The sequence below is a fragment of the Cuculus canorus genome, chromosome 20 (assembly GCF_017976375.1).
Source record: "Cuculus canorus isolate bCucCan1 chromosome 20, bCucCan1.pri, whole genome shotgun sequence".
NCBI classification, from domain to species: Eukaryota; Metazoa; Chordata; class Aves; order Cuculiformes; family Cuculidae; genus Cuculus; species Cuculus canorus.
The window spans coordinates 8458244-8472854 of NC_071420.1; the positions used below are offsets into that span (position 1 = coordinate 8458244).

Consider the following 14611-nt stretch of genomic DNA (forward strand, 5'->3'; position numbering starts at 1 on the left):
TGTTTTCCCCCTTCAGATTCCTCCCAGCATGCCCCTTCAGAAACAAGTGAGGATCCTGAGGTCGAAGTCACCATCGAAGGTTAGTTCTCCATTCATTGCTGATTTTGAAACGGTGCATGAAAGATTTGCATCTTTCACCTATTTTTCAGGCATTGGTAATGAAGAATATTTCTTATTTAACAGCCATTAATTTAGATTTTAACAAGGTTTTCGAGCATTCATTCTGAAGTACGCGTTGTTTTATAAGCACACTGTAGTTATGCAAGTTCTCTAGTTAACAAGATGTTTTGGGAAGAATTGTACCATAACAGAAGCAAAGTGTTAGAGGTGATATAAGTGAAGCTTCAGTTTATTTCTCTAACAATGATAAGTATGAGCTAAAAGCCTCTATACCGACACTTCCTTTTCTCATTTAAATGGGGTAAAACCCACTAACCAGTGGCGCTGTTGTTTTCCTGACCTCTTTGCGACAGATGTGCCCTGTCTGTTGCCAGCAGGCCTGGTATGTTGTAGACCAAGCCATGATCAAAAAACCTAAAGTTCTGCTGGTGGTACTACTGAAATTGTGCTCAGAGCCAGGTATCGATCTGCCGGCTCTTCTTATTTCCTCCCTCATCATTTCCTGCAATGGGAGGAATGGAGAACACTATTTGTGCTCCTGATCCCTTAACCAATCATCCCTAAAGGCCCTGAAATCTCTCTTGATTGTCTTCTGCTTTCTTGTTCCAACTTTATCACTGCCAACCTGAAAAATCAATAATGGATAGTAATCTGAAGGCAGTACCGGCTTAGGAAGTTTTCTCTTTACACATTAAGCAGTTCCCTGGGAGGCAGCAGATTTCTCTAAGGAGTGAGTCTGTTCTGCATATTGGCCCTTCGTTTCCACCCAGAAGGGAGTTTCCTATGATGATGACACGTCTTTTTTTCTTTCTGAAAGCAGTTTTGCTGCGGGGTGTAGACTGAGTGACCCTGGGTGACACCTCCAAGCCAGATGGGCCATGCTGTAATGACATGTCACAATCATGTCATGATAAAGCACCCTTCAATACTAGCATTAGAGGTTTGACATTCAAAGCGTTTCCACCACTGCACGTGAGTTCTCTGGGCATTAAAATGGTGATATTTATATGTTTCTTTAAGATGATGACGACTACCCACCCCCTAACAAAAGATCGAAGAGCACCGATTCAGCCAATGAAGCTGCCGGTACTGGGAGAAGAAAAGTGAGAGAGTTCAATTTTGGTGAGATAAAAATTGAAGCTCATTTTCTCTCTCTGGGTTGTCTTATCAAATGCCATTAGACAATTTCACGCTGTAGGAGCGAGATGCGCCAATGCGAGTGTTCATTTCAGAGCCCAGGGCTCCTTGTAGCTGTATTGCGGCAGTACAGTCATCATCGTGGGCTACCTCTGTTGTTTCTTATTATTGAAAGTGACCATCGAGACAGACACTGCAGGTAATTTAGTAAAGGAAAGCATAAGTCTAGGATTTTGTCAGCTGATTTCTTGGACAAAAAAAGAGTGAGTTTGCAGGTGTAGTGGGTTGTAGAAACTGGAGTCAGGAGCCTGTCTAGCTGGTCTTTCTAGGTATGCGCTGTGAAGAGTGGAGATGTGCTGGAGGGAGCCACGTTTTGGAATGGAACCAAATGATTTAGGCTGAGTAGCGTGGCCTGATCCCCGTGGACACACAAAGTGGGTCTTTTTGGTGGTGATCACTGGAAGAAGCTGTCGAGAGAGATTGTGGAGACCCCTTTATTGGGCATATTCAAAACCTCCCTGGACACAATCCTTTGCAGCCTGCTGGAGGGGACACTGCTTTAGCATGGAGGTTAGACTAGATGAACTCCAGAGATCCCATCCAACACCCACTATTCTGTGATTCTTTCATGATACCTAATGTAGATTTCTAACCACAGAAATGCATCAACGCACTGTAGTTCATCTGGTTTAAGATACTTCCCCTGTGACTTGTTGCAACCCCAAACTTCTCCTTTCTGTCTTGTTTTGGTTTTCCTTCCGGGCAGATATCTCATGAATGTGTGTACTCCTATAAGGTTCTTGGCAATCAGGGATGTGTCCTTTGGCACAGCGTTAAAGAATTTATTGGGAGGGCTGGGATTTGAGGTCACTTGAAAAATCCCCATGGAACATCTTCTGGCATCTGTTTTTTGTGAAACCCATTATTTCGTGCTAATTTCAGCAAAATTGAATAAAACACTGTTGAGAGCTCTGTTTTCAGAAGATCATTAATGTTGAAAGGCCGTTCCACACATCGCATTAGTTTTGGTTGGGTCAGGAGAATATAATGGGAACAAGAGTAGAGGAGATGGCTGAGCAGTTCATAGTTCAGAAGCTTTGACTGGAATATATTCTTTTAGTAGAAAACAGCCTCTGAGCTTGGAAGGGCAGCAGTGAGTGAAGGGAATAAACAGTGAGGCTGATTAGACATGGAGAGCAAAGCTAATGAAATATTAAGATGATAAAATTTGAGTTGAGCTCGCAATGTTACAACACCAAGGATATCTGTCAGATTCCCTGCTCCGAGCAGACTTGGTGAATTCTCTCTCTGGGCTGTTCTCAAGAGAACTTTGCTCTTAACCAGCTGCTGTGCAGTGAGATTACAGCGTTTTGCAGCTCATGGGTTATTCTGAGATGTTTTCTTCTGGGGTTCTGAAATTCTGTTGAGGTCATTGCCCCTCGTACTCTTTTTGGGGAGTTCATTTACAGGAAGTGGTGTTTCTTTATGGTTTCTCAAGGTCTGGTTAAAACACAAGAGCTCAGGAGAAACAGACTTCAGTTGCTGTAATGAAAAATGAGTGACTGTTGGTAGTTGCAATGCTACTGTCTGGACATTTTGAAGGCTTTGCACCTCTGTCTAATAAAGCCTAATTCCATATAATTGGCCAGGAGGAAGGAGGTGTTTAATTCTCATGAGTAGCTGCAGAACGACAACAGTGCATGCCCTTAGAAGACTGGAGAGAAGAAATGGGTGCTTGAGAGAGAAATGTATCTCTTGTGATAAGCACTTTTGGTATTTTACCTAACACTGATGAGCTCCATATGTTTGATAGCTGTGAGCTGGAGGGACTTCCTGTAGGTGTTGATTGAGATAGAGTTCAGGTACCCCAAGTGGCCTGAGAAACAGTGAATAATGTGCTGTGGTCGAGTTCGTTTTGTGGAAACAGGAAAACAATGTAGAAAACAAAATAATTGTAACCAGGGAGAGGAGTGAAAAATATCTGGTGAAAAGCTTGATAGAAATTGATGATGTTTGTAAAGGGAGGTTGGATTTCAAAAATATTTCTGATGCAGCTATTTAAGGTTAATTAAAAAAACCTAAGCCTTGACAATTCAATGGCTCATGTAGGAATACTGTCGTGATCCTCCTAACCAGCACAGGGAGACCAGGCTGGATGGGAGCAGCTGCTCCTAAAAGTGCAGCCACAACCAGTGTTCAGAACAGTGTTATTGATATACTTTTATATGGTCGCTTTGTAATGTGGGGTGACGTTTTTTCTGACTGTTCTTCCTCCCATGAAAACCAGCCTGAGTTTTAGAAGAGATCATTTGCTTGGTCTGCCTCGGAGCTTGATGAACTGCAGGTATTTCATCTCTGTGACACATTCCCCGGGGTTACAGTCTGGACTCGCACGGGTACCTTTCCAAAACCCTGTCCCAGGATTGTCCGTGTGTGTTCACCAGCTCTGTCGACTGAAGCAGGGTTTCCGTTTAGGCCAGTGAATTCTGAATTTCACTTTCTCTTACTGTTAAAGCTGCTGTTAATCCATTGCTCAACAAAAACTGCGGTTGGTGGTTGTCCTGGAGTCGGAAAGAGCTTCGTCTTGCTCTACATCTACAGTAGAGGGGAAATATTGCAAGGTTGAAGTGACACAGGAATAGGAAACATTGAGCTCAAAATGTGTTTCTCAGCTAAGAAACTGCGTGCTACGGGATAGCAGTAAAAAGCGTGTTAGAAGCAATTATATAGATTTATCTACTATGACGTTATTTCCAAATATGAACAGGTTAATTGATGTAAGTGATATGCCAGGTACCTGGCTGAAGTTCATGTGTGAATGCAAGGCAGCATAAAAACCTACCCTTTTCCCTCTAAACAAGGTGGTATTCCTGCTCACATTCAAATCGTGCTGTCCTCAAAATATAAGCTTAAACATGACCACCAAAGTTATGTACATTGGACTGAGAATGAATATTTAAACCCCTTTTGATATAAATCAAAATTCAGTCCTTTGTCTCTTCTAAGAGTTTTTTGACAACTTGGAAGCGTAATAACCTGAATGGCCTCATTTTTTTGGCCTTCGTAGTTACTAGATTCAAGTCCTTGGTGTAAGAAATAAGCTGTAAGTATATTTGTGCATTAACTCTTTCTTAAAAGGCCAGCCAGCAGCTGGTACCAGCTACAAAAGAGTTGTGGCATTTTCATATAAGCAGGACATACAAAAAGCTGTGAAAAAATGTGCTCTCTTTCACAAGCAGAAAATGAGATGTTAAAATTCTGCCATTTAATCCAGCTCTCTACGGAACACACGATTGGATTTGGATAACTTGTGTCTTGCAGCCTGTATCTCCTTTCAGAAATAGGATTTATGGGGATGTTTTGCCACTTAAGGCCTTGGAGAAATACTGGATTAGGGGAGAGGATGGCACGATGCCTCCTGACCCAGATAGCTGTACAGATTTGCGCCAAAACAACTTCGTGTTCTTGCTGTAAGCTTTATCAAGCTTCACTAATTAAGCTTTTCAGTGCCCAGATTTCTGTAACTGTCAACAACGCCTGCAAAGCGACTTTACCCGTGATGGCAGTGAGAGCTGCTGGCCAGGCCATCAGAGAGAAGCCATCTTTGGGAATTACTTTAGCCTGATTTAGCTAATTTTCTACTTGATTTAACATCTGCAAAGTTTTGGAGGTAATTTTAAACATATGTTTAAGGTACCGTACTCCTCAGGCACCTGTTTGCAAGTGAGCAGTAAAAGCACACTGCGCAGTTCGGTTTGTGGTGACACAGATTTGACAAGAGAATCTCAGTTCTGTTTGTAGTGTGACTTGTCTTCCTTTTCTTTGCAGACAAATGGAATGCGCGAATCACAGACTTGAGACAGCAAGTTGAGGAGCTGTTTGAAAAAAAATACGGTATGTGTTGCACTCCTTTCCAAACAATCGCCTCTAGTCCTTTGACACACCGCAAGGCACTGCTCGTCGGCGTGCAGCTTGCTGTGGGCTCAGGAGTACACCAGTACTGACAGCACCAAAGGGTTAAATGGTACCAGAAGACTAACGCTTTGATATTGAGTTCTTATCAGAATGTATTTCTCAGATGCGTACAGTATTTTCAAAGCTTCCCTGTTCTGCTTCTGAGTGGTTAGAATTTTCCATTGTGGGTGAATCTCCTATTTGCTGTCCATTTGCTTCAAAGGTTTCATTTGCAGGGCCGTGCTTTCGTTCAGTGGTGTTAGAAGTGTATTGTTTGCATTTGTTATTTTCATTTAGAGTTTGAATATTGTAACCTGGAGAAGAGAAGGCTGTGGGGAGACCTTAGAGCAGCTTCCAGGACTGAAAGGGGCTCCAAGAAAGCTGGGGAGGGGCTCTGGATCAGGCAGTGCAGCGCTAGGATGAGATGAACGGTTTTGAGCTGCAAGAGGGGAGATTGAGATGAGATCTTGGGAAGAAATGTTTTGCTGTGCGGGTGGGGAGGCCCTGGCCCAGGTTGCCCAGAGCAGTGGTGGCTGCCCCATCCCTGGAGGGGTTCCAGGCTAGGTAGGATGGGGCTTGGAGCCCCTGAAGCAGTGGGAGATATCCCTGCCCATGGCAGGGGTGGGAACTGGATGGGCTTTGAGGTCCCTTCCAACCCAAACCATTCTATGAGTCTATTTCATAAGTGATTCCCTGGATTTTTAAAATACCTGGTAGTTTTGGGAGTTCACTCTAAAGAGTGGATGTGCGCCCCTCCTCCAGGGCATTGATGACTTTTGTAACGCAGTAGTAGTAACAAATAATAATAATCAGAGCTAATGAACTAAATCATGTTTGGTTTATAATTAAGTCTAGCTAATTTTGTCTTTCAAAATGTACTAGTAAACAAACCCAAAACACTGTGAAACTTCACCGTAACAGGTGCAGTGTCTGTTATGAAATGTTTACAGTGTAAAGAGAGAACAATCTGCACATGTATGCAGGTCTGCAGCCTTTTTACTGTGAATTAAAGTGATTATGCTATAAGGAAAAACAAACCACCACTTATGTGAATGTGTGTGTGTTTAGAAGTGCTGAGGGGGTTATTGTCTGCTAATTGTAATGTTTTTTGGAGTGATACCTAACAGAAAGTTTGAGTAGAGCTACAAGCTAATCTAATATTGTTATTCTCCTTTTTTCTTAAAGCTCAAGCGATAAAAGCACAAGGTCCAGTGTCTATTCCATACTCACTCTTCCAGTCACATGTGGAAGATTTCTATGTGGAAGGATTGCCAGAAGGAATTCCCTTCAGGCGGCCATCAACATATGGAATTCCCCGTCTTGAGAGGATACTTCTAGCAAAGGAGCGGATTCGATTTGTGATTAAAAAGTAAGGAATTTTGTACTTTTGTCCCTAAAATAGTCATTTTTTTCTACTGGCTCCACTCTGCTTCCTTTTATCTTCAAGAACTTCCAAACTGATTTCTGCCCATGTGGTCTTTTACAGTACTGATGACTGATTTTTAGTGGATGTTCACTGTGATAACTTCAGCTTGTCAGGTCACCAGAGCAGAGAGATGGGGACAGATGTTGTTAATATTATGGACAACGTGTCGTGGACAGATCTCTTTGTACTGTTCTAATCTCCGCAGCTGCAGTACGTGTTGAGTGCTGTAGAGTTGGGGATATTTTATGCTGTCTGAGGATCCTGGCCTAAATTTCATCTTGTGCTTTAATTCCTTTCTTGCTACGATGCTGTCTCGGGGTGTCTGTGGTCACAGGTATACATGGCATCTGCCAGGGCAGGCCTGAGGCCAAACCAGCTGTTAGTTCCTGTGATTTAGATGGATGCTGTCCTTGGTGTGTCTGGAGGTAGATCAGAGAATGCACATGAAGGGAGACCTTAGCAGTACATAGGAACTGCTTGAGGGCCCAGTTGCCTGCCATAGCTATCAGGGCAGGTATCGTCTGACTTTAAAGGGAGGAATGAGACTCGCGAGATGTTCTGGGCTCCTTTTGTCTGTTTTTCTCCTTTCTTGCCGTGGTGTCTTTCCTAGAAGCACCTGGGTACTGCTTGCTACAAAGGCAGCTGGTATGGGAAGGGAGCGTGGCCTGAGCCTGAATTCAAGGTGTGCAGGGAGAGATGACGGTGTCTGTGGCTGCCGAGAGCTGGATCGCAGGGCTGCGATCAGTTTGAGATCCAGTGCTGTGGGTACGGCTGTGGCAAACTGATTGCAGCTTTGGTAGTGGGTGGATATTTACCTCTTGTGTTTGGTACTCCCCTTCAGCCAGATGTGAATGTTTCACACCACAAATGGGTATTTCGTAGAATCATGGAATCACCAGCTTGGAAAGGACCCACTGGATTATCGAGTCCAACCATTCCTAACACTCCCTTAAACCATATCCCTAAGCACTTCATCCACCCATTACTTCAACACCTCCAGGGAAGGCGAGTCGACCCCCTCCCTGGGCAGCCTCTGCCAGTGCCTGATGACTCTTTCCGTGAAGAATTTTTTTCTGATGTCCAGCCTGAACCTCCCCTGGCGGAGCTTAAGGCCATTCCCCCTTGTCCTGTCCTCTGTCACTTGGGAGAAGAGGCCACCTTTGTAAACCCATGTTGGCTGGGCCTGATCACCTGGTTCTCTTGCATGTGCTTCATGATAGCACTCAAGATCAGCTGTTCCATGACTTTCCCGGCACTGAGGTCAGACTGACAGGCCTGGAGTTCCCTGGATCCTCCCTGCAACCCTTCCTGTAGATGGGGTTTAAATGAAGCTTCTAGGAGTAACAATAGGTGTTTTACTATTGTTCAGTGGCACAGGGCCTAATCCCAGAGTTTTCCGAGTGGGTAGGGTTCTTCTGACTGCAGTGGTGAGGCACAGAGTTGGTGGCAGTGACAGCCCGTGCCTCTGTGAGGGCCGCCTTTAGCGCAGCTGCTAATTTCTCCAATGTAAAAGGTATCTCTTCAGTTTCTGTCATCTTAACGCCTGCAGGTAACCAGAAGAAATGCAGAAGTGTAGATGTACCTTTTGGCTTGCTTAAAATGAGACACTATGCGTAAATTTTAATATTTATGCAATGCTGGCACCTGCTGTTGCCAGACTCGTCCTAGTTGTTAACAGTACTTAGTTTATGCTGTTCTTCGATTTAGTAATGTGTGGTAACCAGGGTGGCTCAAACCGCAAGCCAGCGCTGTGAGGACTGTCAGAATTTTCAACTTTTTCGGTGGTCTAATATAGGTAGAACTAGATGTATTTGGGAAACAGAAATGTCTGCTTTGAGATTTTAATTTTTAAAGGTTAATATTTTGATTTGGATCTTTGTTTCTGATGAAGTGCATCTTAGAGCTCAGAGACAGTTTTAATGTAATCTGGGTGTTACCGTGAAATGACTGAAGTGGGTATGGGTACCAGGCATGAGAAATATTTTTGTCAGTTGAGTTCAAACAGGTTCTCATAATACTTTAGTGTTAATTGGAATTTCATGTTGATGTCCCCTGTTATTTTTTTTATTCTGATCTTTCACTAGTAACTTGTATTTGCAATAGAGACTGTAACTTTTGGATTTTGAAAGCACTGTTGATATATGTATCTTAAATCTTTCAGGCATGAGCTTTTGAACTTGAAACGAGAAGATGTACCATTGGACAATCTGGATGCAGGAGGTAAGGGCTTCAGACTTGTGAGTTGTACAAGTACAGTATGATTTCCTGTTAGTCTTGATGGTGGCTGCCATTAGCTTTTACTAATACTACATTGCAAATGATTCCTCTTGTTTGGAGTTCTCTTTAGCTATGAAGTGACAGCAATTTTCCACCAGTTATCCAAGCTAGTGTTTCTAATATTCATTATCAGCTGATTTGATTCAGCTGGCCCGAAAGAAAACCAATGAGCTATGTGTTAGTCTTTAGATACAGAGAAAACGTGGTGGTATCCATAGTTGATGGAGTTTACTGGGAAAGGAACTGTCTGTATCATGGCATAATGACCAAGACTCTGACTTCGCTTTGGTGGTGACTGTGTGGAATTTTATAGCGACATATGCTGAGCATGACCCTTTGTCTCAGCACATGGTTTTGTTCCACACCCTTTTTCTCTGTTCTCTTCTCCTGTACAAGTTTCTGTAAGCGAGGTGCTGCAAGTTGCAACCTTGTTTTGCTAAGTAGACTAAACTTGTTGTTTCTGGAGGTTAGCATATATGAAAAGACCTATAGGCAGTCATAAAAATTACAGGTACCAATCTAACTTCAATTTAATTTATTGTTTAAATAGGCATACAGCATGGACAGTGTTGTCTGGATTCTGTAAAATAAAATTATTTATTGCTGATCCTCACAAAAATGAGTATGAAAGAAAAATCAATGAAAATGTCTGGATTTTATGAAGTCTTTGGTGTATATCCTTCAAAGAAATACATACACTAGGCATTTAAAATTCTTTCAAGAGTTTCTTTGAAAGTTGCAGCCTGGGGTGCTGAAGATTTGCAGAAATGTTGGGTTTTTTTCTGTGAAGAAAAACATGCGAGGGATGTGCAAATGTAGCATTTGGTGTAGGTCACTGTGGGGTTTCAGTTTTACTCCAGTAACGTTGACAAAGACGGTGGAACTAGAACTGGCAAAATTGATGTGGCTGGAATCCCTCAGATTGGCTGTAGCTGGTGAAGGTGTCTGGGGTCTTGGGGAGTGGGGTGAGTGGGGAGCATGGCATGATTGAAATTGAGCAATCATGAAGATTATGTACATCATAAAAATGGATTTTAACTGAATGAAATCACGTTTAGGAAACGGTGCTAGTGAGTGACAGCGTTTAGAACGGTGAAGGTGCCTGCTGCTTAGGAGCTGTGTGTATTTACCCAAGATCAAAAAAATACCTGGTGATGATAATACTTTGTGAAAAACCCCCTTGCTGTAGTGTTTAAGCCAGTTGCTTTAATAGGACTTCAGAAGAATGCACAGGTATAGCATTACTCTGCCAGAATAATTAACATATATTCCTTCATAGACTGCTACTTAGTTTTGAAATAGTTTCCAATATAAATAGCTTCAATTTTAAACTTTGTTGCTGTTAAATGCAAATTGCTCTTTCTCCCATGGAGTATTGAAAGCATTGTGGTTATGAATTTCCCTCTCATTTTACTGTTGGCCTTGCAGCCTGTTATGGAAATCATTATAGAGCAACAAGTGTGACTCTATATAATAAATGGTAAAGAAGTGTATTAACTGTGGGGGCACACAGCCTTTGTTTATATTTTCAGTAATCCTTGATAACAAGGAAAAATGTTTATCATTGTATATAATCCTATTAAGCCAAGAATAAGGAATTTCCTACTGTCTTTAACACCAACTCTGCTCTGCTGCACATGCAATTTAGCAAGTATAATCCCCACCTCCTTACCCTTGTCTAGAACTGCTGAAAAGCTGATGGTAAAATGTCTTTGCTGCTGTTTTTGTTGTATGCTGTGAACACAGAGCTTTTCCGTGAGCGTGAGGCTTCTTTGGAAAGTGTTGGTTTAAATATAAGATCACAGAGGGATTGGTTAAAAATCTGTTCTGTGTCCATCAGTCCTGTTTTCCCCCTTCAGATTCCTCCCAGCATGCCCCTTCAGAAACAAGTGAGGATCCTGAGGTCGAAGTCACCATCGAAAGTTAGTTCTCCATTCTTTGCTTTTGGTCCATCGGGCATTTCTGTATCCAAAAACTGTTTTACATGACTGCATTACTTTGCACTGAATGAATAGGAAAGAGCATATTGGACTGACTGGGCTGATTTTGAAACGGTGCATGAAAGGTTTGCATCTTTCACCTATTTTTCAAGCATTGGTAATGAAGAATATTTTTTATTTACCAGCCATTAATTTAGATTTTAGCAAGGTTTTCGAGCATTCATTCTGAAGTATACATTGTTTTATAAGCACACTGTAGTTATGCAAGATCTCTCGTTAACAAGATGTTTTGGGAAGAATTGTACCGTAACAGAAATGAAGTCTTAGAGGTGATATAAGTGAAACTTCAGTTTATTTCTCTTAACAGTGATAAATATGAGCTAAAAGCCTCTATACCGACACTTCCTTTTCTCATTAAAGTAGGGTAACACCCACTAACCAGTGCCGTTGTTGTTTTCCTGACCTCTTTGCAACAGATATAGCCTGTCTGTTGCCAGCAGGCCTGGTGTCTTGTAGACCAAGCCATGATCAAAAAACCTAAAGTTCTGCTGGTGGTGCTGCTGAAATTGTGCTCAGAGCCAGGTATTGATCTGCCGGCTCTTCTTATTTCCTCCCTCATCATTTCCTGCAATGGGAGGAATGGGGAACACTATTTGTGCTCCCGATCCCTTAACCAATCATCCCTAAAGGCCCTGAAATCTCTCTTGATTGCCCTCTGTTTTCTTGTTCCAACTTCATCACTGCCAACCTGAAAAATCAATAATGGATAGTAATCTGAAGGCAGTACCGGCTTAGGAAGTTTTCTCTTTACATATTAAGCAGTTCCCTGAGAGGCAGCAGACTTCCCTAAGGAGTGAGTCTGTTCTGCATATTGGCCCTTCTTTTCCACCCAGAAGGGAGTTTCCTATGATGATGACACGTCTTTTTTTCTTTCTGGAAGTAGTTTTGCTGCAGGGTGTAGACTGAGTGACCCTGGGTGACACCTCCAAGCCAGATGGGCCATGCTGTAATGACATGTCACAATCATGTCATGATAAAGCACCCTTCAATACTAGCATTAGAGGTTTGACATTCAAAGCGTTTCCACCACTGCACGTGAGTTCTCTGGGCATTAAAATGGTGATATTTATATGTTTCTTTAAGATGATGACGACTACCCACCCCCTAACAAAAGATCGAAGAGCACCGATTCAGCCAATGAAGCTGCCGGTACTGGGAGAAGAAAAGTGAGAGAGTTCAATTTTGGTGAGATAAAAATTGAAGCTCGTTTTGTCTCTCTGGGTTGTCTTATCAAATGACATTAGACAATTTCACACTGTAGGAGCGAGATGCGCCAGTGCGAGTGTTCATTTCAGAGCCCAGGGCTCCTTGTAGCTGTATTGCAGCAGTACAGTCATCATCGTGGGCTACCTCTGTTGTTTCTCATTATTGAAAGTGACCATCGAGACAGACACTGCAGGTAATTTAATAAAGGAAAGCTTAAGTCTAGGATTTTGTCAGCTGATTTCTTGGACAAAAAAAGAGTGAGTTTGCAGGTGTAGTGGGTTGTAGAAACTGGAGTCAGGAGCCTGTCTAGCTGGGCTTTCTAGGTGTGCGCTGTGAAGAGTGGAGATGTGCTGGAGGGAGCCACGTTTTGGAATGGAACCAATTGACTTAGGCTGAGTAGCATGGCCTGATCCCCATGGACACGCAAAGTGCGTCTTTTTGGTGGTGATCACTGGAAGAAGCTGTCGAGAGAGATTGTGGAGACCCCTTTATTGGACATATTCAGAACCTCCCTGGACACAATCCTGCTTAGCCTGCTGGAGGGAACGCTGCTTTAGCATGGGGGTTGGACTGTATGAACTCCAGAGATCCCTTCCAACACCCACTATTCTGTGATTCTTTCATGATACCTAATGTAGATTTCTAACCGCAGAAATGCATCCACACGCTGTAGTTCATCTGGTTTAAGATACTTCCCCTGTGACTTGCTGCAACCCCAAACTTCTCCTTTCTGTCTTGTTTTGGTTTTCTTTCCGGGCAGATATCTCATGAATGTGTGTACTCCTATAAGGTTCTTGGAAATTTGATTTGACAAGAGAATCTCAGTTCTGTTTGTAGTATGACTTGTTTTCCTTTTCTTTGCAGACAAATGGAATGCGCGAATCACAGACTTGAGACAGCAAGTTGAGGAGCTGTTTGAAAAAAAATACGGTATGTGTTGCACTCCTTTCCAAACGATCACCTCTAGTCCTTTGACATACCGCAAGGCACTGCTCGTCGGCGTGCAGCTTGCTGTGGGCTCAGGAGTACACCAGTACTGACAGCACCAAAGGGTTAAATGGTACCAGAAGACTTAAAAGTGGGGAAAGTAGCTTTTCTGGTGAGCAGAATAATTTCAAAATTGGGTGCCTGTGTTTGGCCCCACAGTGCGAAACCTGACTTCATTTTTCAGTTGTGCTCAGTTTCGTGGAGCTCCGTGTGCTCATGTCCAGGCACCCACATCTGAGAGAGCTGGCTTGTTTCCTGGACTTAGAATTCTGAGTCCTTGAGTGAAATAAGTAGTTGTAAGGAGAAGTTACCACTGATTGATTGTTCTTTTCTGATAATGATTGATTTACAGTGAAGCAACAATTATACCTATCTATTTGTGTCCAGTTTTGGCCATCTTCTGTTTGGCACTTTCAACCAAACCTCGTTGAAACACAGTTCCTCTTGCCGTTTTCTAACATTTTGATATTGAGTTCTTATCAGAATGTATTTCTCAGATGCGTACAGTATTTTCAAAGCTTCCCTGTTCTGCTTCCGAGTGGTTAGAATTTTCCATTTGTGGGTGGATCTCCTATTTGCTGTCCGTTTGTTTCAAGGGTTTCATTTGTAGGGCCGTGCTTTCGTTCAGTGGTGTTAGAAGTGTATTGTTTGCATTTGTTATTTTCATTTAGAGTTTGAATATTTTAACCTGGAGAAGAGAAGGCTGTGGGGAGACCTTAGAGCAGCTTCCAGGACTGAAAGGGGCTCCAAGAAAGCTGGGGAGGGGCTCTGGATCAGGCAGTGCAGTGATAGGATGAGGTGAACGGTTTTGAGCTGCAAGAGGGGAGATTGAGATGAGATCTTAGGGAGAAATGTTTTGCTGTGAGGGTGGGGAGGCCCTGGCCCAGGTTGCCCAGAGCAGTGGTGGCTGCCCCATCCCTGGAGGGGTTCCAGGCCAGGTTGGATGGGGCTTGGAGCCCCTGAAGCAGTGGGAGATATCCCTGCCCATGGCAGGGGTGGGAACTGGATGGGCTCAAAGTTCCCTTCCAACCCAAACCATTCTATGAGTCTATTTCATAAGTGATTCCCTGGATTTTTAAAATACCTGGTAGCTTTGGGAGTTCACTCTAAAGAATGGATGTGCGCCCCTCCTCCAGGGCATTGATGACTTTTGTAACGCAGTAGTAGTAACAAATAATAATAATCAGAGCTAATGAACTAAATCATGTTTGGTTTATAATTAAGTCTAGCTAATTTTATCTTTCAAAATGTACTAGTAAACAAACCCAAAACACTGTGAAACTTCACTGTAACAGGTGCAGTGTCTGTTATGAAATGTTTACAGTGTAAAGAGAGAACAATCTGCACATGTATGCAGGTCTGCAGCCTTTTTACTGTGAATTAAAGTGATTATGCTATAAGGAAAAAACAAACCACCACTTATGTGAATGTGTGTTTAGAAGTGCTGAGGGGGTTATTGTCTGCTAATTGTAATGTTTTTTGGAGTGATACCTAACAGAAAAGT

General features: G+C 42.7%; 1 protein-coding gene across 1 annotated transcript in view; it reads left to right on the forward strand.

Moving 5' to 3' along the window:
• Nucleotides 1–14611, forward strand: part of GTF2I (general transcription factor IIi) — a 78358-nt gene that overhangs the window by 36177 nt on the left and 27570 nt on the right. Inside the window, exons 11-18 of the mRNA XM_054085402.1 lie at nt 17–79; nt 1141–1242; nt 5086–5151; nt 6397–6580; nt 8799–8857; nt 10774–10836; nt 11998–12099; nt 12985–13050. Coding sequence (XP_053941377.1) covers nt 17–79; nt 1141–1242; nt 5086–5151; nt 6397–6580; nt 8799–8857; nt 10774–10836; nt 11998–12099; nt 12985–13050 — 705 coding nt within the window. The remainder of the gene's footprint in view (nt 1–16; nt 80–1140; nt 1243–5085; nt 5152–6396; nt 6581–8798; nt 8858–10773; nt 10837–11997; nt 12100–12984; nt 13051–14611) is intronic.